This window comes from Pleurodeles waltl, chromosome 4_1 (assembly GCF_031143425.1).
Source record: "Pleurodeles waltl isolate 20211129_DDA chromosome 4_1, aPleWal1.hap1.20221129, whole genome shotgun sequence".
NCBI classification, from domain to species: domain Eukaryota; kingdom Metazoa; phylum Chordata; class Amphibia; order Caudata; family Salamandridae; genus Pleurodeles; species Pleurodeles waltl.
Window position 1 is genome coordinate 841,885,518 of NC_090442.1, and position 24,005 is coordinate 841,909,522.

At 45.1% G+C, this 24,005-nt stretch overlaps 1 protein-coding gene across 1 annotated transcript in view; it reads left to right on the plus strand.

Moving 5' to 3' along the window:
• The window catches only part of SLC17A8 (solute carrier family 17 member 8), a 315,037-nt gene that overhangs the window by 129,853 nt on the left and 161,179 nt on the right, over positions 1 to 24,005 (plus strand). Inside the window, exon 6 of the mRNA XM_069229602.1 lies at positions 773 to 859. Within this exon, the coding sequence (XP_069085703.1) occupies positions 773 to 859 (87 nt within the window). The remainder of the gene's footprint in view (positions 1 to 772; positions 860 to 24,005) is intronic.

Sequence of the window (24,005 nt, forward strand, 5' to 3'; positions counted from 1 at the left end):
TTAGGGGTGAAGGAGGTGGGGCATTCACCAAAAAGTGGTGACTATCCTGTCTGTCCTATTTAGAGTTATAGAAATCAATGCACTCTAAATAGGGTGGATAGGGTATCATCTGCTTTTTGCTGGATGTCTAGCATCCTACAAACTCTTTATCATCAAGTCTGTTCAGGGAGGACATGCTCACGGAATACCTGCAATGCCTCATGCAGCTGTGGAAATAGTTTGGCCAAAAAGTGTGGGTCTTCCAATAGCTGCACCCTAGTTTTATACAATCAGAGACACATAATTAAATCAGATTCGTTTTCTAAGTTGGCTGGTTTGTTTAGCCTAGCAGTCTAAGATTTCGAGGTTCATTCTGATCTCCTCTCAATCCTGTGCATGCTTATCTGTATATCAAATACTGTTCACTCACTCAAACAACCTCCTCTTGATCAGCCCATGGATCCATAATGACCTGATTCACAATACTTCAGAGATGTGCTCACATAGGGGATTCCTTCAATGTTTTGATCAGATTGCTAACTTTTTAGAGATTCACAAAGAATCCCTAGAGTAGTTCAGGAAATATATGTGGTACACCATATTTGTTTTCTGTCTCCTCTATTTTCTGGGTCATATGTGCATGAATGAACCTTAGCAATTACTTTCTTTGCCCAAATAAAGGTTTCATCACATGCAACAAATAATTAGTTTGAACAGCACAGAGATGATCAGAACAGTAATTTGGGTGGCATCTGAAATGGATAACAATTCCTGTCATCTAATCAATTTCTAGGATCATATGCTGGAGCAGTGATCGCCATGCCATTGGCAGGAATACTGGTACAGTACATTGGATGGCCATCCGTCTTTTATATTTATGGTAAGTTAATGTATTTTTCTCTTCTACTACCTCATCCCAATGCTCCCATTTAACATTAATTTAAAAAGCTTTCTTAAATTCAATTGTTACTTGGGAGCCATTGTGTGGAACACTTTTATGATGTTATGTTATCAAATCAGGCAATTCAAATAGAGAAACAAAAAAATCAGGAAATAACATTTGAGAGATAATAATGTTGGAAACAAAAACTACAGGAAGTGGAAGATCAATCAATCAAATATTTTTAGAGCACGCTACTCACCCATATGGTCTCAAGGCGCAGAGGGGTATTTCCTCAGCATTCAGTCATAGACCAGGTCTTGAGGTCCTTCCTGAATTGAGGTAGCGATGGCGAATGTCTGAGGTGAGGAGGTAATGTGTTTCAACCTTTTGCTGCCAGGTAGGTGAAAGATCTTCCTCCAGCCGAGGACTTCTTTATGTGGGGTAGGTTGGTGAGCGACTGCTAGGACGATCAGAGAGGTCTGGAAGGGGAGTTACAGGTGATGTGGTGGTTGGGGTAGCTGGGTCCGATGATGTGGAGGGCTCTGTAGGCATGTACGAGGAGTTTGAAGTCGATCCTCTTCTCGATAGTGAACCAGTGGAGGTCCTTTGGGTGTCCTGTGATGTGTTCTCGGCAGGGGATGTTCAAGACGAGTCTGACGGTGGCATTATGAATTTTTGCAGCTTGCTCGGGTTCTTCTTGGAGGATCCAGCATAGAGGGTGTTGCCGTAGTCATGTCTGCTCGTGATTAGGCCGTGTCACAGTTTTTCAGCAGTCGGTTGGTATCCATCTGAAAATCTTCCGTAGGAGTCAGAGGGTGTAGAAGCAAATGGATGATAGATAGGCATAATGGTTTTAGGCTACAGATAAGTTGAGGGAAGGGTAGAAAATAAGGGATTGATAAGAGTACAGTAATAAAAAAGGCAAGGTTAAAGGAAGAGGTTATAGGAAGTAACTCCTGTAAAAAGTCAGATTAACTTTAAAGAAGTAAAACAAAAAATATACAAATATAACTAAATAAAAGGGGTTGAGGGAGAAGGAGTATACATAACAAGTGAAGAAAATAAATTTTAAACAAATTGAAATACAAAAATAAAAGTTGAACATCAGATGAAAACAATATTGATTATAAGAATTAATGCAAAAAAAAGAAAAAAATCTAGTAACTTCAGTTGCCCCAAAAGCAATGTCCCTAAAAGAATGTTTGAGAGATCAATACACCTGGTGAAATCACTTAAAACAGACTCTTGACTAATCATCAAAACTCAAATAACTCCAGTGTTTACATTAAAAACTCTCTTTAAAATAACTGCAGTAAAGGTTTGAAGGAAACAAGATGGCTGTGTTCAATCAAATGTCTTTAATCACGGTCCTTGAATTTTGAATTCTCTTCTCTGTATGTGTGAAGGTCAAATGGAAACAGTTACTCTTTCATGTACTTCTAAGAAGTACTGTGGAGAGAGGGGACTCCATCTCGAAGCCATGATGCTACTCCATGATGGAAAAAATGTGTAAGCTAGTGAGTGTTTCCAAAACTCATCAGGTTAAAGGAGAGTATAGCAACGTAGCATGTAGCAGACCACTCACCAAAGCAGAACTCTCTCAATGGAGGACAAGAGAATGAGTAGAATTGAAGATGCATGAGGGAAAAAGAGGGACAAAGGAGCACAACCAGGATGAGAAAAAAATTAGCATTCGTAAAACCAATAACTCTGGCGTTTACTTTAATGAAAGAGGTTCTTAATTGATGGGCAATTTTGTTTTTGTTCTTGTATGGATTGTTGACTGAATGAATTAGTTCGTGATTCAAAGGGTAGATGACTGGATAGATAAGTGATTGGATGCCTGGGTGACTGAATGCATCATTTAGTCTGTCTGTCATAATTCTTTATTCGGCTTAAGAAGCCACAAAAGAATAAAACATAATACAGTTTGCAATACAATACATTAAATCAACCAGTCAATCAATACAGCAGTATACTTCATCATGTTAAAAGGGAAACAAACCCAAGCCCGATCATCATAAGTAGAATACTTAGCGACATCATTTCCTGATATAAAGTGCTTCTTTCATAAAGCTTATGACGACGGCATGACAGATTTCAGGGGTTTCAAAATGTATTAAAAATCTAAAAGCTTCTTGATATGAATTAAAATTGTGCAAACACAATAGGGGCACCAGGAACTTCACTCTTGAGGATTTATAAAGTGTGCAAAAAAGTAAAAAGTGCAAAGTGCCTTGCCTAGTAGTGTTATCACATGGACACGGAAGAAGGTTCTCAAACCACCCTCCTTGAATTGGAAATGCCAATAAAAATATACAGTACTCAGTCGAATCCTGGTTAAATCAAATCTATATTGTATATTATTTATAAAAGAAAGATACAATTTAATCTCCTGGTTAAATACCACTACTTCCAAATTTACCAAAGAGGTGGACTGGCAGAATTGGCGCTCACGTTTAAGCTGGACCTGTTCATAATAAGCTGTCTTGATTAAAGCTCTGGCTGAACGCAGCATTTGAGCTGGTTCCTCCAAAAACTGAGAAAACCCCAGCTCCCAACAGGTAAGTTGTATGTAACCAGCCAGAGAATGCTTTCAGCATTATCCTGGGCCAGACAATCCTGATGGATATGTTTTAAGAATTCTAATTCTGGCGTTAGCCAAATTTTCATTCACAGGAGCAGAGAGGCCAAACCCACACAGTCCTCTAAGCTCCAGCTCCGTAAGTAGCAACAGCAAGCACTTAGGCCCTCATTATAACCTTGGCGGGCGGCTACACCTGGTTTCCGCCCACCGGCCCAGCGGGGATCTCGGCCGCAACATAGGAGCCGGCTCCATTTGGTGTTGTGGTCGTGCGACGGGTGCAGTTGCACCCGTCACGCTTTTCACTGTCTGCATTGCAGAAAGTGAAAAGCTGCATCGGGCCCTGTCAGGGGGCCCCTGCACTGCCCAAGGCAGTGGCATGGGCAGTGCAGGGGCCCCCAGTGGCGCCGTGACTCCCCATACCGCCAGCCTTTTCCAGGCTGGCTGTCGGGGACTCGTAATCCCCTGGTGGATTATCACCGCCGGGGCAAATTTGGCGGGAAACCGCCGGCCCCGACGGTGCGCCCGCCGCGGTCGTAATCCCCTCTGAAACACCGCCAGCCTGTTGGCGGTGCTTCAGCCAAAACAGCGGTTGTAATGAGGGCCTTGGTGTTAAAAAGAGCTATAATTTCTTTCACAGGTCCATGGCTCAATTCAGCTGCAAATTGAAAAATTGCTTCTACGGCTTTGTTTGTTTGTCGGGCCCTTAGAACCAACAATTGATCCAAGTTTACATGTGAGTTAAAAAGGAGGCCCAGGTAGCAGAAATTGGGCACCTTGTCTACCATGTGTCCTTGGATATAAAAAGTCTTAGACTTAGGGATATATATACAGCTGCCGTGGCACAGGGTGGGGCAGCAAGTGCCTAGCTGTGCGGCCCTGCATGACCAGGAAAAGACAGAAATGCGCTGTATCTATAGGCTGCAACGCATTTCTGCATTTCCACTTCCATAGTGCAAGGGTGCCTGTATTGTATAAATGATTGTTTTTGTGCAGGATGGGACAATGGAGGCAATTTCCTCCTTCCATGTGTGCTGCAGAATGTAGCACACACAGAAAGAGGAAACAGCTGGGAGAAATAAAGATATTTCTCCCCATTGCGTCACTCTCACGCTACCCCTGGGGTGGCGTAGGCTTTTGACGCATTCCCAGGTTTTCAAAACCTTGTAAATCTGGGAATGCATCAAAATCCATGAACACCCATGCAGCATCCATGGAAATGCCTCCCTAACGCAAAGTAAGGCTTCGCAGCGACTTGCACTGCCTTGCCTTACTCCATATCTACAAGACCATGAAAAGCCACGCAAAGTGGCTTTGCGTAGCCTTGTAGATATGAGTCAGCAGCCTGTGCCGCCATTGCGTCACAAAAAGTGACGCACCAGTGGTGCAGGCCGCTTGTAAATTTGTGCCCTAGTCCTTTTTGGCCCAAAGACTATTATAAAGGACTTCTGGTGATTGATCTTCAAATCCAGGGAAGACATGAAATCAACAAAGGCATCAAGAGCTTTTTGCAGACTATTTACTGTTCTTGCTAAAAAGATAACATCATCTGCATACAGAAGTGTAGAAATAAAGCAGGTACCCGCTGTCGGAAAGTCACAATATATGCTCTTCTAGACCATTTATGTAAATAAGGAACAAAAAGAGGGCCAGAATACTTCCCTGGTGGACACCCTCAGTTGAAACTACAGAAGGTGTACACTCTTCCTCAGGTCCATAGTGTATCTTGACCGTGGTGTTCCAATGCAGTCTCTGGAGGGGAGTGACCATGGGTTGCTCCACCCCCATTTTGCCCAACATGTTCCACAATTTGGTATGGCCGATAGTGTCAAAAGCACAAAACAAGTCCATGACCGCTAGATGTAAAGAGCCTTGGTGCCTTGGAGCCTTCATGGACTTGGTGTATTTTCCAACAACAAGCAATATTATAAGGCACTGCTCAAATGTGCCCATTCCCTGTCTGAATCCGTATTGGGCCTCCAAGACTATGTTATTTGAGGTAGCCCACCCTTCAAGGCATGCTAAAAGAACACTCCTCAAGATCTTAACTGTGGAGTCTATTTGGGAGATTAACCTATAACACGCCGGGCCAGCTCTATCGCCTTTTTTAAAAATTGGGACCACTGTGGCCTCCTTTGAAGATGAAGGAAGTGAACCCATGATAGCAATTCTAAAGCATGCATTGGAGCCCATGGGTCAGAGTGTGAATGCATCACTCATTCATATACCCATCTTGAATGGGTGAGTATTGATGGATGAATGAGTGACTGAATATATGGACAGTGTTGGAAAGTACTATCTTGCCTAGCATGTTAGTTCTATTTTTACATGTATGTCAGTTTGTTTTTGCCTGTCTCACTGAGATCCTGCTAGCCAGGACCCCAGTGCTCATAGTTTGTGGCCTGAATGTGTATACCTGTGTAGTGAGTAACTGTGTCACTGAGGTTCTGCTAACCAGAACCTCAGTGTTTACATTCTCTCTGCCTTTAAATTTGTCACTATAGGCTAGTGACCACTTTCACCAATTTCAATTGGCACACTGGAACACCTTAATAATTCCCTAGTATATGGTACCTAGGTACCCAGGGTATTGGGGTTCCAGGAGATCCCTATGGGCTGCACCATTTATTTTGCCACCCATAGGGAGTTCAGACAAACCTTTACACAGGACTGCCACTGCAGCCTGAGTGAAATAACGCATAAGTTATTTCACAGCCATTTTCACTGCACTTAAGAAACTTATAAGTCACCTATATGTCAAACCTTCACTTGCTGAAGGTTAGGTGCAAAATTACTATGTTTGAGAGCACCCTTGCACTAGCAAAGGTGCCCCCACATAGTTCAGGGTCATTTCCCCGGACTTTGTGAGTGCGGGGACATCAATACACGCGTGCACTACATATAGGTCAATACCTATATGTAGCTTCACAATGGTAACTCCGAATATGGCCATGTAACATGTCTAAGATCATGGAATTGTCCCCCCATGCCAAATCTTGTATTGGGGTGCCAATTCCATGCATCCCCGGGGCTCCACTATGGACCCCTGGTACTGCCAAACCAACTCTCTGGTGTTTTCTCTGCAGCTACTGCTGCTGCCACCCCACACACAGGGTTCTGCCCTCCTAGGGTCTGGGCAGCCCAGTCCCAGGAAGGCAGAACAAAGAATTTCCTTTGGAAATAGGTGTGAAAGGCAGGGGAGGGGTAGCCTCTCCCAGCCTCTGGAAATGCTTGGAATGGCACAGATGGTGCCCTCCTTACATAAGCCAGTCTACACTGGTTTAGGGAACCCCAGTCCCGGCTCTGGCGCGAAACTGAACAAAGGAAAGGGGAGTGACCACTCCCCTGTCCATCACCACCCCAGGGGTGGCGCCCAGGACTCCTCCAGTGTGCCCCAGACCTCTGCCATCTTGGATCCAGAGGTGTGAGGGCACTCTGGAGGCCTCTGAGTGGCCAGTGCCAGCAGGTGACATCAGAGACCCCTCCTGATAGGTGCTTACCCGACTAAGTGGCCAATCCTACTCTGAGGGCTATTTAGGGTCTCTCCAGTGGCCTTTTTCTCAGATAACGACTTGCAAGAATTCACCAGAGTTCCTCTGCACGTCTCTCTTTGACTTCTGCCAAGGATCGACCGCTTACTGCTCTAGGACACCTGCAAAACTGCAACAAAGTAGCAAGAAGACTACCAGCAACATTGTAGCGCCTAATCCTGCCGGCTTTCTCGACTGTTTGCTGGTGGTGCATGCTTTGGGGGCTGCCTGCCTTTATCCTGCACTGGAAGCCACGAAGAAATCTCCAGTGGGTCGACGCAATCTTCCCCCTCCTTCAGCAGGCACCAAACTTCAGCGTCACTGGTACTCTGGGACCCCTCTCATCCTGACGAGCATGGCCCCTGGAACACAGGTGGTAGACCCAAGTGACCCAGACTGTCCAGTGGTCCAACTGTCCAAATTTGGAGGAGGTAAGTCCTTGCCTCCCCTCTCCAGACAGTAATCCTGTGCACTGCGTGAACTGCAGCTACGAGGGCTTCTGTGCACATTTCCATGAAATCCTGCATGCACAGCCAAGCCTATGTCCCCAGCACTCTTTCCTGTGATGCTCAGCTCCCTGAGTTGATCTCCGGTGCTGTGGGACCCTCTTTTGCAGTGTTGAGATGACTTCCATGTTCAGACATCTTGAACCCATGTTCAAGGACGTCTGCGGGTGCTACCTTCTTGTGCATGGGCTCTCTACATTGCTGAGGGCCCCTTCTGTCTCCTCTCCCACGTGACAATATCCTGGTCTTTCCTGGGCCCAGGCAGCACCCTTTTTCTTTAACCATGACTCTTGTAGCTAGCAGGGCTTGTCAGTAATATTTTGCCAAGGAAACAACTCTGCATCCTCCATCACTCCATGCTACATCTTCTGCATGAAGGAGAAGTTCCTAGCACATTTTGTTGTTGCAGAATCTTCAGCTTCTTCCATCCAGAGGCAGCCATTTTGCATCTTCATCCGGGGTTTAGTGGGCTCCTGCCTCCCCGCACACTTACACAACTCTTGGACTTGGTCCCCCTCCTTTGCAGGTCCTCAGGTCTAAGAACCCATCTTCAGTGCTTTGCAGTCTGTTGTGGTCGTTGCAAAATCGTCTATCACAACTTTAGTGGGTTTCTGGGGAAATAGTAGTACTTTACTCCTATGTTCCAGGGTCTTGGGGTGTTGTATCTTGGACACCCTTAGTATTTTCTTACACTCCCAGCAATTCTCTACACACTACAATAGCCTAGGGGTCCATTCGTGGTTCGCATTCCACTTTCTTAGTATATGGTTTGTGCTGCCCCTAGGCCTATTGCATCCTATTGGATTCTACAGTGTTTGCACTACTTTCTGACTGTTTTACTTACCTGATTTTGGTTTGTGTGTATATTTTGTGTATTTTACTTACCTCCTAAGGGAGTATATCCTCTGAAATATTTTGGGCACATTGTCACTAAAATAAAGTACCTTTATTTTTAGTAACTCTGAGTATTCTTTCTTATGATATAGTACCTATATGATATAAGTGGTATAGTAGGAGCTTTGAATGTCTCCTAGTTCAGCCTAAGCTGCTCTGCTATAGCTACCTCTATCAGCCTAAGCTGCTAGAACACTACTAATCTACTAATAAGGGATAACTGGACCTGGCACAAGGTGTAAGTACCATTGGTACCCACTATAAGCCAGGACAGCCTCCTACATTGGTGGTGCAGCGATGGGATAAGTACTTGTAACTGCTTTACTACTTTGTCATTGGTGCTTTTCATAAGAGAACCATATTCTAAATACTTAGAGATATACACAGTTAACCTTAACAGTCTGACCTTCTCTATAAAAACTTTCTAAAAAAGTGTCAGAAAAGTTTGAAAAAGTGTTTCTCTTTTCTTTAAAAGTTTTCTAAACTTTTTCTCTCTTCCCGAAACTCTTTCTTTCCACTATGTCTGTAGTAGAGGCCACTCCTAAAGTTGTGCAGACAACTTATGACAATTTAAACTTTAAAAGTTTGAGGGGTCTCTGTATAGAAAGAAGTTTAGGGATTGGTAAGAACCCTACCAAAGATCTCCTTCTTAGCCTTCTCCTTGAAAGTGACCAGGACCAGACTGGTCAAACCCAGGATCAGGAGGTGGAGGAAGGGGGTACCGAGGTAGAATCAGGGGAGCCCCCTGAGGAGTCTGGGGAGGGTAATTCAAAAGACCTACCAGTTATCAGGCCACCTAGTGAAGCTGGTAGTGGGAGGGTGGTCACACATCAGTAGGGCACCTTTCATTCCAAAAGGCCAGGTCACTAGGGTTCAGGTAGTTAGGGAAAGGTCCACTTCTGCTAATTCTCACATTACCTCTGTGTCAGGGAATTCCCAAACCTCCCACCCTGAGGATACCACCCAAGACAGGGAACTCAGAAAGCTGAGGTTGGAAACGGCCAGACTGAAGCTAAGACATCAGCAGTTGGCCTTAGACAGGGAATCCCTAGATGTAGAGAGGGAAATACAGAAGTTGGGGTTAGTTCCCCATGGTGGCAGCAGCAATCTTGATAGTCATCCTGTTAGAGAAACATATTCAAGAAACCTGCACAAGATTGTCCCCCCTTACAAGGAGGGTGATGACATAAACTAGTGGTTTTCTGCACTTGAGAGGGCCTGAATGGTACAGTTGGTCCCTCAAAGGCAGTGGGCTGCTATCTTGTGGCTATCTGTCACTGGTAAAGGTAGGGACAGACTCCTTACTGTCAGGGAAAGTGATGCCAACAACTACAAAGTTTTGAAAGATGCACTCTTAGATGGATTTTGCTTAACCACTGAACAATACAGGATAAAGTTCAGAGATACCAGAAAAGAGTCCTCTCAATACTGGACAGACTTTGTAGACTGTTCAGTGAAGGCCTTGGAGGGATGGTTACATGGCAGTAAGGTGACTGACTATGAAAACCTGTATAATCTTATTTTGAGAGAGCATATTTTGAATAATTCTGTGTCTGACCTGTTGCAGCAGTACTTGGTAGACTCAGATCTGACCTCTCCCCAAGAATTGGGAAAGAAGGCAGACAAATGGGTCAGAACAAGAATGAGCAGAAAAGCTCATGCAGTTGGTGACAAGGATGGCAAGAAGAAGAATGGTAAGTCTTCTGACAAGGGTGGGGACAAAGATAAAAATAATTCTGAGTCTTCATCAGGCCCACAAAAATCCTCTGGGGGAGGTGGGTCCAAATCCTCTTAAAACAATCCAAATAAGCCATGGTGTTATTTATGTAAAAGTAAAGGCCATTGAGCAAGTAATTCCACTTGTCTAAAGAACAACCAAGGCTCCCACTACCACAACCCCAACTGCATACTGGAGTGCCCCTAGTAATAGCAGTGGTGGTGGGAAGAACACTACAAATAGCCAATCAAAGGGTGTAGCTGGGCTCACCATTGGTAATGTAGTTGGGGTTGGCCTTGTTAGGAAGACCACAGAGGCTGTTTTAGTCTCTGATGGTAGTATTGATTTAGCCACCTTGGTTGCTTGTCACCTTAATATGGGTAAGTACAAGCAACTTCCCCTAATAAATGGTGTTGAGGTTGAGACCTACAGGGATACAGGAGCCAGTGTCACTATGGTGATTGAGAAACTGGTTGCCCCTGAACAACACCTACTTGATCAGCAGTACCCCATGGCTGTTGTGAATCTCAACTGGGGGAGAGGGGTTACTGGTCCAAAGAAAGTTGTGGTAGCCACTGATTTACCTGTAGACTGTACTAGGCAATGATTTGGAGACATCAGCTTGGGCTGAAGTGGAGTTGGAGGCTCATGCAGCATTGCTGGGCATTCCAGGGCATATCTTTTCTCTCACAAGGGCTCAGGCCCAGAAGCAAGGAGGACAGGGAAACTTGGATCCTGGAAAAATGGACCAAGTGCTCCCAAAAGCTAGCGGTATAAAAGGTACATCCTTGCCCACTATCCCTCCCTCTCCAGAAGATTCCCCTTTTGAGGAAGAGGAATCCTCTCCCTGTGCAGAACCTACACCAGATGAGCTGGCAGCAGACACTGCTGAGCTTTTGGGTGCATGGGGGCCTGCTAGGTGGGAGAGCTGAGTGTGGCACAGCAAACCTGTCCACCACTAGAGAGTTTAAGACAGCACGCTGTCAAACAGCAGAATGGGGATATCACTGATAGCCATAAAGTCTATTGGGAAGACAACCTGCTCTATACTGAGTCAAGGGACACTAAACCTGGAGCTGCCAGGAGATTGGTCATCCCTTTGCAGTATAGGGAGGTTCTTCTGACTTTGGCTCCTGATATTCCTTTGGCTGGGCATTTGGGCCAAAGTAAGACTTGGGATAGACTTGTTCCATTGTTTCACTGGCCTCATATGTCAGAGGACTCCAAGGAGTTTTGCTGCTCCTGTGTGACCTGCCAAGCCAGTGGCAAGACTGGTGGTACACCTAAGGCCCCCTTAATTCCACTACCAGTGGTTGGTGTGCCCTTTGAGAGGGTAGGGGTTGACATTGTTGGCCCCTTGACCCTCCAACAGCTTCAGGAAATTGATTTATCTTTCTGGTAGTGGACCATGCCACTAGGTATCCTGAAGCTATACCCTTAAGGGCCACTACAGCTCCTGCAGTGGCAAAAGCCCTCCTGGGAATATTTTCCAGAGTGGGTTTCCCTAAAGAAGTGGTGTCAGACAGAGGTAGTAACTTCATGTCTGCATACCTCACAGTTATGTGGAAGGAGTGTGGTGTAACTTACAAGTTCACTGCTCCTTATCATCCACAGACCAATGTACTGGGTGAGAGGTTTGATAAAACTCTCAAAGGCATGAACATGGGACTCTCTGAAGAACTCAGGAGGAGATGGGATGTCCTGTTGCGATGCCTCTTTTTTGCTTATAGGGAGGTACCCCAGAAAGGAGTGGGGTTCAGCCCCTTTGAACTCCTCCTTGGGCACCCTGTAAGAGGCCCCCTTGCTCTTGTAAAGGAGGGTTGGGAACAACCTTTAAAAGCTCCCAAGCAAGACATTGTGGATTATGTACTTGGCCTCAGATCTAGAATGGCTGAGTACATGAAAAAGGCCAGCAAACACCTTCAGGCCAGCCAAGAGCTACAAAAGCAATGGCATGACCAGAAGGCTGTCCTGACTCAGTACCACCCAGGACAGAAGGTGTGGGTATTGGAGCCTGTGGCCTGAAGAGCACTCAAGGACAAATGGAGTGGACCCCATCTCATTATAGAGAAAAAAGGTGAGGTCACCTATTTGGTGGACCAGGGCACTGTCAGAAGCCCCCTTAGGGTGCTTCTTGTCAATTGCCTGAAACCTTATTATGACAGGGCTGACTTAACTCTGCTCATGGCCACTGATGAGGGGCAGGAGGAAGAGAGTGACCCTCTCCCTGACCTCTTCTCCACCACTGAAGCTGATGGCTTAGTGGAGGGAGTTGCGTTAGCAGATTGCCTTACTGCTGAGCAGAAGGACAACTGCATAAATCTCCTAGATAAATGATCTGACCTCTTCTCACTGATTCCAGGTACAACTACCTGGTGTGAGCACACAATTGATACTGGAGACAGTTTACCTGTCAAAAGTAAGATTTATAGGCAGCCTGACCATGTCAGAGACTGCATTAAAAAAGAGGTACAGAAAATGTTATATCTGGGAGTGATTGAACCTTCTGAATGCCCATGGGCTAGCTCAGTGGTGCTTGTCCCCAACCTCACAGTAAAGATGGTAAAAAAGAAATTAGGTTTTGTGTGGACTATAGGGGTCTCAATCAAGTAACCAAAACGGATGCTCACCCTATACCCAGGGCAGATGAGCTAATAAATACACTGGCTTCTGCCAAGTATCTAAGCATATTTGACTTAACTGTAGGGTATTGGCAGATTAAGTTGTCAGAAGATGCTAAACCTAAAACAGCATTTCAACCATTGGAGGGCACTATCAGTTCACTGTTATGCCCTTTGGATTGAAAAATGCACCTGCCACTTTTCAGAGGTTGGTGAATCCAGTCCTCCAAGGATTGGAAGCCTTTAGTGCAGCATATCTAGATGATATAGCTGTCTTTAGCTTCACCTGGAATGATCACCTGGTCCTCCCGTGGAACGTTTTGGAGGCCCTGCAAAAGGCAGGCCTCACTATCAAGGCTTCAAAGTGCCAGATAGGGCAGGGGAAAGTGGTTTATCTGTGCCACCTGGTAGGTGGGGAACAGATTGCACCACTGCAGGGGAAGATCCAAACCATTATGGAATGGGCTCCCCCTACAACTCAAACCCAAGTGAGAGCCTTCCTAGGCTTCACAGGATACTGTAGGAGGTTCATTAAGAATGATGGCACTATAGCTTCCCCTCTTAATGACCTCACATCCAAAAAGATGCGTAAAAAGGTATTATGGACAGCTAGCCGCAAAAGGCTTTTGATGAGCTCAAACAGGCCATGTGCTCTGCACCTGTCCTAAAAAGCCCTTGTTACTCCAGGAAATTCATAGTTCAGACTGATGCTTCTGAATTATGGGTAGGGGCAGTACTATCACAGCTTAACACTGAGGGCTAGGATCAACCTGTTGCTTTTACCAGCAGGAGGTTGACCCCTAGAGAAAAGCGTTGGTCTGCCATAGAGAGGGAGGCCTTTGCTGTGGTCTGGGCCCTGAAAAAGTTGAGACCATACCTCTTTGGTACTCACTTTATTGTTCAGACAGACCACAAACCTCTATTATGGCTTAAACAAATGAAAGGTGAAAACCCTAAATTGTTGACGTGGTCCATTCCCCCTACAGGGAATGGTCTATATAGTGGAACATAGACCTAGGAGTACCCACTCCAATGCAGATGGACTCTCCAGATATTTCCACTTAGACAATGAAGACTCAACTGGGCAAGGTTAGCCTTATTGTCCATCGTTTGGGGGGGGTGGTGGTGTAGGAAAGTACCATCTTGCCTGGCATGTTACCCCCATTTTTACATGTATGTCAGTTTGTTTTTGCCTGTCTCACTGAGATCCTGCTAGCCAGGACCCCAGTGCTCATAGTTTGTGGCCTGAATGTGTATACCTGTGTAGTGACTAACTGTGTCACTGAGGTTCTGCTAACCAGAACCTCAGTGCTTATGCTCTCTCTGCCTTTAAATTTGTCAGTATAGGCTAGTGACCACTTTCACCAATTTCAATTGGTACACTGGAACACCCTTATAATTCCCTAGTATATGGTACCTAGTTACCCAGGGTATTGAGGTTCCAGGAGATCCCTATGGCCTGCAGCATTTCTTTTGCCACCCATAGGGAGCTCAGACAAACTTTCACACAGGACTACCACTGCAGCCTGAGTGAAATAACGCACACGTTATTTCACTGCCATTTTCACTGCACTAAAGTAACTTATAAGTCACCTATATGTCTAACCTTCACTTGCTGAAGGTTAGGTGCAAAGTTACCTGGTGTGAGGGCACCCTTGCACTAGCAAAGGTGCCCCCACATAGTTCAGGGCCATTTCCCCGGACTTTGTGAGTGCGGGGACACCATTACACGCATGCACTATATATAGGTCAATACCTATATGTAGCTTCACACTGGTAACTCCGAATACGGCCATGTAACATGTCTAAGATCATGGAATTGTCCCCCCCATGCCAAATCTGGTATTGGGGTGCCAATTCCATGCATCCCCGGGGCTCCACTATGATCCCCGGGTACTGCCAAACCAGCTCTCTAGGGTTTTCTCTGCAGCTACTGCTGCTGCCACCCCACAGACAGGGTTCTGCCCTCCTGGGGTCTGGGCAGCCCAGTCCTAGGAAGGCAGAACAAAGACTTTCCTCTGAGAGAAATAGGTGTTAAGGGCTGGGGAGGGGTAGCCTCTCCCAGCCTCTGGAAATGCTTTGAAGGGAACAGATGGTGCCCTCCTTGCATAAGCCAGTCTACACCAGTTTAGGGAACCCCCAGTCCCTGCTCTGGCACGAAACTGGATGAAGGAAAGGAAAGTGAACACTCCCCTGTCCATCACCACCCCAGGGGTGGTGCCCAGAGCTCCTCCAGTGTGTCCCAGACCTCTGCCATCTTGGATCCAGAGGTGTGAGGGCACTCTGGAGGCCTCTGAGTGGCCAGTGCCAGCAGGTGACATCAGAGACCCTCCTGGTAGGTGCTTACCTGACTAGGTGGACAATCCTCCTCTGAGGGCTATTTAGGGTCTCTCCAGTGGGCCTTTCCTCAGATAACGACTTGCAAAAATTCACCAGAGTTCCTCTGCACCTCATTCTTTGACTTCTGCCAAGGATCGACCACTGACTGCTCCAGGATGCCTGCAAAACTGCAACAAAGTAGCAAGAAGACTACCAGCCACATTGTAGCGCCTAATCCTGCCAGCTTTCTCGACTGTTTGCTGGTGGTGCATGCTTTGGGGGCTGCCTGCCTTCATCCTGCACTGGAAGCCACGAAGAAATCTCCAGTGGGTCGATGCAATCTTCCCCCTGCTTCAGCAGGCACCAAACTTCAGCGTCACCGGTACTCTGGGACCCCTCTCATCCTGACGAGCGTGGCCCCTGGAACACAGGTGGTGGACCCAAGTGACCCAGACTGTCCAATGGTCCAACTGTCCAAATTTGGAGGAGGTAAGTCCTTGCTTCCACTCTCCAGGCAATAATCCTGTGCACCGTGTGAACTGCAGCTACAAGGGTTTCTGTGCATATTTCCATGAAATCCTGCATGCACAGACAAGCCTAGGTCCCCAGCACTCTGTCCTGCGATGCTCAGCTCCCTGAGTTGATCTCCGGTGTCGTGGGACCCTCTTTTGCAGTGTTGAGATGACCGCCATGTTCAGACTTCTTGAACCCGTGTTCAAGGACTTCTGCGGGTGCTACCTTCTTGTGCATGGGCTCTCTACCTTGCTGAGGACCCCCTCTGTCTCCTCTCCAAACTGGCGACATCCTGGTCCTTCCTGGGCCCAGACAGTGCCTTTTTTCTTTAACTGCAACTCTTGCAGCTCGCAAGGCTTGTTTGCAGTATTTTGCCAAGGAAACAACTCTGCATCCTGCAACACTCCAAGGGACATCTTCTGCATGAAGGAGAAGTTCCTAGCACCTTTTGTTGTTGCTGAATCTTCAGCTTCTTCCATCTAGAGGCATCCATTTTGAACCTTCATCCAGGGTTTAGTGGGCTCCTGCCCCCCTGGACACTTTCACGACTCTTGGACTTGGTCCCCCTTCCTTTGCAGGTCCTCAGGCCCAGGAATCCGTCTTCAGTGCTTTGCAGTCTGTTGTGGTCTTTGCAAAATCCTCTATCACGACTTTAATGTGTTTCTGGGGAAATAGTAGTACTTTACTCCTACTTTCCAGGTTCTTGGGGTGGGGTATCATGGACACCCTTAGTGTTTTCTTACACTCCCAGTGACCCTCTACACACTACACTAGCCTAGGGGTCCATTTGTGGTTCGCATTCCACTTTCTTAGTATATGATTTGTGTTGCCCCTAGGCCTATTGTAGTCTACAGTGTTTGCACTACTTTCTGAATGTTTTACTTACCTGATTTTGGTGTGTGTGTATATTTTGTGTATTTTACTTACCTCCTAAGGGAGTATATCCTCAGAGATATTTTTGGCATATTGTCACTAAAATAAAGTACCTTTATTTAAAGTAACTCTGAGTATTGTGTTTCTTATGATATAGTACCTATATGATATAAGTGGTATAGTAGGAGCTTTACATGTCTCCTAGTTCAGCCTAAGCTGCTCTGCTGTAGCTACCTCTATTAGCCTAAGCTGCTAGAACACTACTAATCTACTAATAAGGGATAACAGGACCTGGCACAAGGTGTAAGTACCATTAGGTACCCACTATAAGCCAGGCCAGCATCCTACAGACAGACAGCATGATGAATTGATGAATGCATTAATGGATGAATGGGTAAGACGGTGGGTGAGTAAACAAACAGCTAGACTCATGTTGGTGGCAGGAGGATATTCTCCTCTCCTCTCCTGCTCACATATTCATTCATTTCATGAGGCATCCTTTTTCGCTAAGCGTCTATCTCCTGTTCATGCTCATTCACGCCTGGGAAGAATCATTGGCCAAGAAAGCACTCCATAGTCAAAATGTGCTTGTAGATAAAACAAAGATCACCAGTGTATATTATGAGAAGATCTTAGGACATGACATTTACCAGATGATTTTAAACTGCCTTAAGGGCTAACTTTTACATTAACTATCCTTGTTCGATCAGTCTGTGTCTTCTGTTCATGCCAGTTCAATTCTAGCATTAATCAGTGGTAATTAAAGCACACCACAGACCATACCTTTTACCTTTGTGCAGGAGCTTGGCTGGTGAGGATTCAGGATCTGCTGTTATCCATACCAGCACTCACTTTAGGTGGGAGAGGCTTGATTATTTTTAACTACTAAAGGACATTATTGTTCCTTTCTGAGCATACTACAAACCCCATTTTCAACACACAGGACTTCGCCAAATTCAATTTGTAGGCATTGCTGTTTTGATTATTTTTATGAGGTGGTGTCTTCAAAGTAAGAATGTTTCCAACCATGATTTCTTGCTGCTGCTCATATCTCTAGCCTGTAAGCCTGTCTGTCAGCAGGCTGTCTGACCACAGCAATGTCAAAGACTCTGAAGTGCAGCCAGAGTCTATCGCACAAAGCATTAAGCGAGCCTAGGTAGGTGTAACAGGGAGGCTTTGTGACTCTGCCCAGGGTATTTGTCATCTGCCCAAGGTCGGTGAGTTGAAAGGCATGCCATAACTGCGCCATAACTGCGCTCATACCACTAATCAGTGCATATTTACTGATGCCAACATTAGAGTAGTATGTCTCTTTAGTGAGCTATTCCAAACGCAGGAGCAAATACACCAATAGACCAATCGAGCTGATGGAATGGAAATGTTCTTTAGGGAATATCAGTGAATAGCTACTTGTCATTGGCATCTGCTAAAAAGTGTTGACCTCTTCAACTGTGACCAATCCAAAAAAGCCACAAGCTGCACCACAATCAGAGCATGAGTTGCAGAAGACACCTGCTCAAAAGGAATTAAGACATTTCACCAGCGCATGTTCAGAAAAGACCTCACACACCAGCATGAGAGGTCCCTGAGCATGCTCTTTGTGAACCATTATTTTGTAATCAGTTTATTTTCCCTGTTGATGCTCATTTACTGCAGGCAGGAATCAGTGGCAGTGAAAGCTCTCCATCTTTGGTCTCGTACAACTTGAGACACTACTCACCTTCTAATGTTCATTGTGATCAATATTTGTCCTCTGCTCATTCACTTCTGTCATGAATCAGTGACAATGGAGACCCTTCATTAGAGACTCAACTTATCCACCAATGAAATGCCTGGAGGCTGGTGAAGAAGGTAGACATGATTAATGGGAATGAATAATCACTTGTTCATGCTCAGAGAAGACATTTAAACATGAGCACTCCTAGAACATGCACATACTATTTTACCAACAATGTTGCTTCAGTGTAAAACAGTACCACAAAAATTGTTGCTTTATGCACTGAATGCATGTTTGACATTAGGAACTGAAAATTCTCCAAAAATGGTCTCATACAGTTTGAGACACTAATCACCTCATATCTCTTGCTTAAATTCCTTCACTCCTGTCATGTATCAGTGACAATGAAAACAGAAAACCTGATGAAATGAAATGCAACACCTGGATTGTTTTAAAGAAGAAGAACATTCTCAGAAGAGAAACACAAATCACCAACATATGGTCATAGAAGACACTAGGACATGAGCAGCCACTGAACATTTCCAGATGATCTTAATAAAAAAGCTGAACTTAATTACAATAGCACCTTAAAACAATTGATTAACTTTAGAATGCATTCACCATATAAATAATTGAATGTGTGATGATTGAGTATACTTTTTACATCTAAAATAGCCCCTCATGTATTGCAATGCAAACACTGTAGAAGGCTGACTAATATACCAAACAGACAATAACATGAGGTGAAGATCATAACTTATTTGGGGTGGAACCAAAGACCACTCAATGCATATGTAACAGGGTTACCGGCTTCCCCACGTTCAAAATGGTAATAGGGCCGATAGGAGTGTGACCCGGGGGGTACTTCGGAGAGTGCTCTGTGCTTACGTCAGCAAGTCCACCAGGAAGAAGAGGAGATGTGTGGCGCGGCAACAGAAGAGAAGAAAGACACCCCAGGAAGAGAAGGTGAAGGTGAAAACCAAAGACAAGAAGGCAACACGCTTGAAGTCCCAGAGGAGAGCCGCACAGTGATGGAGGACGGAGAAGACCGTGCGGACTAGGGAGCCCTGAGTAGCGGCAGTTCCCCATTTCTGGACGCGACAGACTGCCACGTCCCAGGAGGGACGTGGCTAGTGCAGGTATGTGCCTGCTTACGGGGTTCAGCCACAACCTTCTTAAGAAAGACAAGGGAAAGGGGAGGAGGGGAGAAAGGAGAGGGAGTACAAGGGAAACCCTACCATAAGTCCCAATACAAAGCAAGGGACAACCGCAATAAGCCTTGCTTGCCAACATAAAAGTATGTCTGCAATAGTGGCTAATTAAGAAACCATTTTTTTATTTTTATTATTTTTGATTCACTTCTCACAAGTACACCCTAATAGAGCACTAAATAGAGAAAAGGCATCACAGTGTGTTTACCTGTAGTCACCACCCCCTGATAGGACCAAAAGAATAACAGACACATAAACACTTACCTCCTGTTGTTCTGTCCTTTGTTTTCCCCACATACTCCGGAATGGTGACCCTGGGACCCTGAGCCACACATGAAAGGGGAAAAAGTGACAATTAAGAGACAAGATCATCTGGGGAGGAAATAGAAGGAGAAAAGAAAAGAGACCAGGAGAAGAGCTCCAAAGGACGGGGAAAAGAGTTAAAGGAAAACAAGTTAAAGACAAACTGTTAAGAGAACCACTGAAAGGAGGGTCATAGTAAATAGAAATAAAAGAGAATCATCCGGATATTTTTTTCTGTTGTTGTTTTGATCTTCAGAAAAAGGGAGGGAAAATAAGGGCCTCCCAACTGACCCACCACAGTATATTTTAAAGAATGTGTAACAAAAGATCTGGCAGACAGACAAAGCTGACTGTGAATGCTTTACAGAAGTAAAACAAATGATTAACAAGTAGGGCAACAGGCCCCACAGCCAGAGACACTGTGAACAAGGAGGACATGTTTGTTATAGGGGTACTACCATGAATGTCTGAAGCAGTTATCAAGAAACAGAAGATAGCTGTAGGCTGAGACTTCCTAACAAGGGGTTCCATGCCCTGCAAGTATAACTTGTGCACACACAATTCAACCATGGTTGGGGCTGGCCATTTGCTTCAGGGACAAAGAGACCGTGCGGTAGTCTCAAGTTACATGCAGAGAACAATCTAGTAGCAACTAAGAGACTCATTTAAAGATTAGCAGCACAGTGCATGTGCCAAAACAATGTTGGTGGCAATGTTTCACCAAACTCATGGTTCCCCCACTCCGTTTAGAGGTGTGGAAATAATGGGGTTTGCACCAGCAGATCCTCAGCTGACTCCGCTGTTGGAAGCATTGACCTGTTTAGGGCAGGGCAATTGTCACAAGATTTCCCTGCCTGGGACCACCATACAACAATGGGTGAATATGACCAGGGAAATCAATCAATGCCCCTCATGCACTGGAAGACACCTTCCTGTGTTTCATGGGCATTACACCCTTTAACAGTTACACTACCAGTGCTAAGCCTTTTTTAGATCTTTGGACCCTTCCCACTTAAGCATTAATGCCTTTTTCCACTAAGGATTTCAGGACAAATGTGTGTCCTTTGTGTGTCCTTATGTTGGGAACTGTAAAGGTTCTGTAGCTTTGTAGATTTCCCTGGTGGAAATCTGGAAATTGACCAAAATATTTAAAAAGTTGGGTTATTTGAGGAAAACTTGGGAGGAAACACTGTGCAGGAAATTGTATAGTTTTGTTTAGAAAAAAATGCAGCAGCAAAAGATTTGCCGTACTGGAATCATCCTCAAACCAGCTCTTAGGAATAGGAGCAGCTGTGATATAAATGTTTACCACAGTTTTATGATTTGGCTAAGGGGTAGTTTATGTGTCCTATTTTTTGTGATTTCTACCCACTTGCAGTTTGTGGTGAAAAGGTGAGAATCCCATGTCTGTATTATACATTTTGAGAAGTAGACAAACAATGAATTCAGTAAGAGGTAATTTGTTTAGATAGCTTAAAGAAACAAATCGTTGAAATAAAAATGGAGTAAGAGAATAGGTGCCAACATTTTCTTCTATATTTTTCTGCCCAATGGTTGACTTATAAAATAATATACCATTACGGTCATCAGACTTTTCTGGTCACTGGCATATATAGAGTTTATTGGTTGTCCAAAACATGTGATCCCTAAGCCCAACAACTGATCTGTAACTTACAATATTTGATTGCATACTGACCATGCAGTAATTCATCTGCTATTGGTGGCTGACGATCTTTCATATTTAGGGGTGCAAACCACTCAATTTGAGTGAGCAGTGCAAGAGAGCCTGAACTCATGTAGGCTGTACTTTTTTTTAAAGAAATAGGGCTAAATACCTACAGACCACTAAACAAATCATTTCTGCAAGGTCACATGACCTTCAGATTTTCACAATGCATCTAGCATATTTCTTCACTTTATTTTCCCAGTCATGTTTTCCAAGTCGATTCTCTGTCATATGTTATGACTTTGACTCTACATGAAAGTGCTAGGTAAACAAACAGTTACATAAATGTCATAATCGCAGGCTGTAAACAGCAGTGGTGTCAAATCTTACATGAAGTAAGAACTTTGGCAGGAAAAAACCCTTAGACCATGCAGCCAAAATCTACATTCGGTCTCCCGGCTCCACATGAATTATCACTCAAAATGTTGCTTTAAACGTATTTTACTAGTGAAGCTATTTTATTGAAAATATCAGTTTGCTTGTTTCTAAAACTACCGACATTTCACCGTTAACTACAACATTTTCGTTTCTGTTTCTATTTATTAATAATATTCCAAATTGAAACAGGTAATTTCACTAATGGGCCATTATTTTGTCAGGGTTAGCCAGCATGTTCCCTGAAATGTTTACAGTATGTCTTTAATTGGTCACTGTGAAGGTTAGCGAGAATATCTCCAGGAATACCTGCAATACTTCTGGAGATGTCATTTTGGCGCTCTAGTCCTAATTAAACGCATTGGGTGCCCTATTTAAGTAGGGTCGATGCACATACGCATGCATTGGGCGTGCCCCTGGCAAGCCCGTCTGCTCCCCAGCGCTGGCCACGCTGCCTGTTTTGTCTCCACAGGGACTAATATTTCCTACGTGGCTGAGGTTTTATGTGCCATGAGAACCTGCAGGTGAATTCTCCAGTTATAACCTCCCTTTGGCCTCTGAGTCGCATTCGTGTGTCCGCCCAATTTGTTCTCAGGAAATCAAACCTTTAAATGTTTTCCTCAATCCTCCATCTCCTGGCATGTGTAGTAGTAAATTACAGGTTTGTTGTGTCAATGTGCGCTCACTTTCTAAACACTCTGAAGACAATTTTAATCTGCTTACTGACTGTAGACAGGATTTATTCCTTACGTAATGTGTTTCAGTGAGGCTTCTAATTTTGACATTGCTTAGAGCTCCCATCAAACTATCTTTTCTTTTGCGGGACAAAACTGCGTGGGGAGGGAGTAGTAGTCATCTTTAAGGATAGTTTCCAGGGTCTAGCTTTGGCTTTAGATAACGCATTACAAGATGAGGGACTATCAAAATCTCTCCCAATTTTACCCTTTTGGAGACGCTTATTACGGCCACCCATATAGGGAATGGAATTCATTCAATCTATTGGTGAGATCTGTAGGAAATTTGATCTGTATATACTATCTCAAAGTAAGAGATAGTGTGCACAGAGTCCAAAGGTTCCCCTTACAGGTTGATAGTGGCAAAATTAGATAATTCTAATGCTCTATTTTGTGGTAGTGTGGTCGAGCAGTAGGCTTACCAGAGGGTAGTGTTAAGCATTTGTTGTACACACACAGGCAGTAAATGAGGAACACACACTCAAAGACTTAACTCCACGCCAATAGCTTTTATATAGAAAAAGCTATTTTCTTAATTTATTTTAGAACCACAAGATTCAAGATCGGAAGTAAATACATAAAATGCAAGGTACTCCACACAGGTAAGTAAGAAACTTTGAATTAGAGCAGTAACATACACAGTTTTGTTAAAGTGGCAATAAGCTATTTTAAAAGTGGACCCTGCAAAAATCAACAGTTCCTGGGGGAGGTAAGTATTGGTTAGTTTTTCAGTTAAGTAAGGCACTTACAAGTTCGAGTTGCTGAGCATAGGCAGCCCACCATTGGGGGTTCAAAGCAAACCCCAAAGTCACCTCACCAGCAACACAGGGCCGGTCAGGTGCAGAGGTCAAAGGAGGACCCAAAACACATATGCGCCTATGAAGAACAGGGGTGCTCCGGTTCCAGTCTGCCAGCAGGTAAGTACCTGCGTCTTCAGAGGGCAGACCAGGTTTTTTTGTAGAGGACTGGGGGGGACACAAGTAGGCACACAAAACACACCATCAGCCGCACAGGGGCGGCCGGGTGCAGTGTGCAAAACAGGCTTCAGGTTTGTAATAGAAATCAATGGAGGGACCCAGGGGTCACTCTAGCGCTGCAGGCAGGGCACGGGGGGCTTCTCGGGGAAGCCACCGACTGGGCTAGGCAGAGGGTTGCCTGAGGGTCACTCCTGCACTGGAGTTTGGTTCCTTCTGGTCCTGGGGGCTGCGGGTGCAGTGCTTAGTCCAGGCGTGGGGTTCCTTGTTACAGGCAGTCGCTGTCAGGAGGAGCCTCTGGATTCTCTCTGGATGCGTCGCTGTGGGAGTCCAGGGGGTCGCCTCGGGCTACTCACGAGGTCTCAGTCGCCTGGGAGTCCTTCCTGTAGTGTTGGTTCTCTGGAGCTTGAGCTGGGGGCGTCGGGTGCAGAGGGTGATGTCTCACGCGTCCGGCGGGAAGAGTGAGTTCTTTAAAAGTTGCAAGAAAGTTGCATAGTTGTTGCTGTTTTTGAACAGTGCCACTGTTCACAGGAGTTTCTTGGTCCT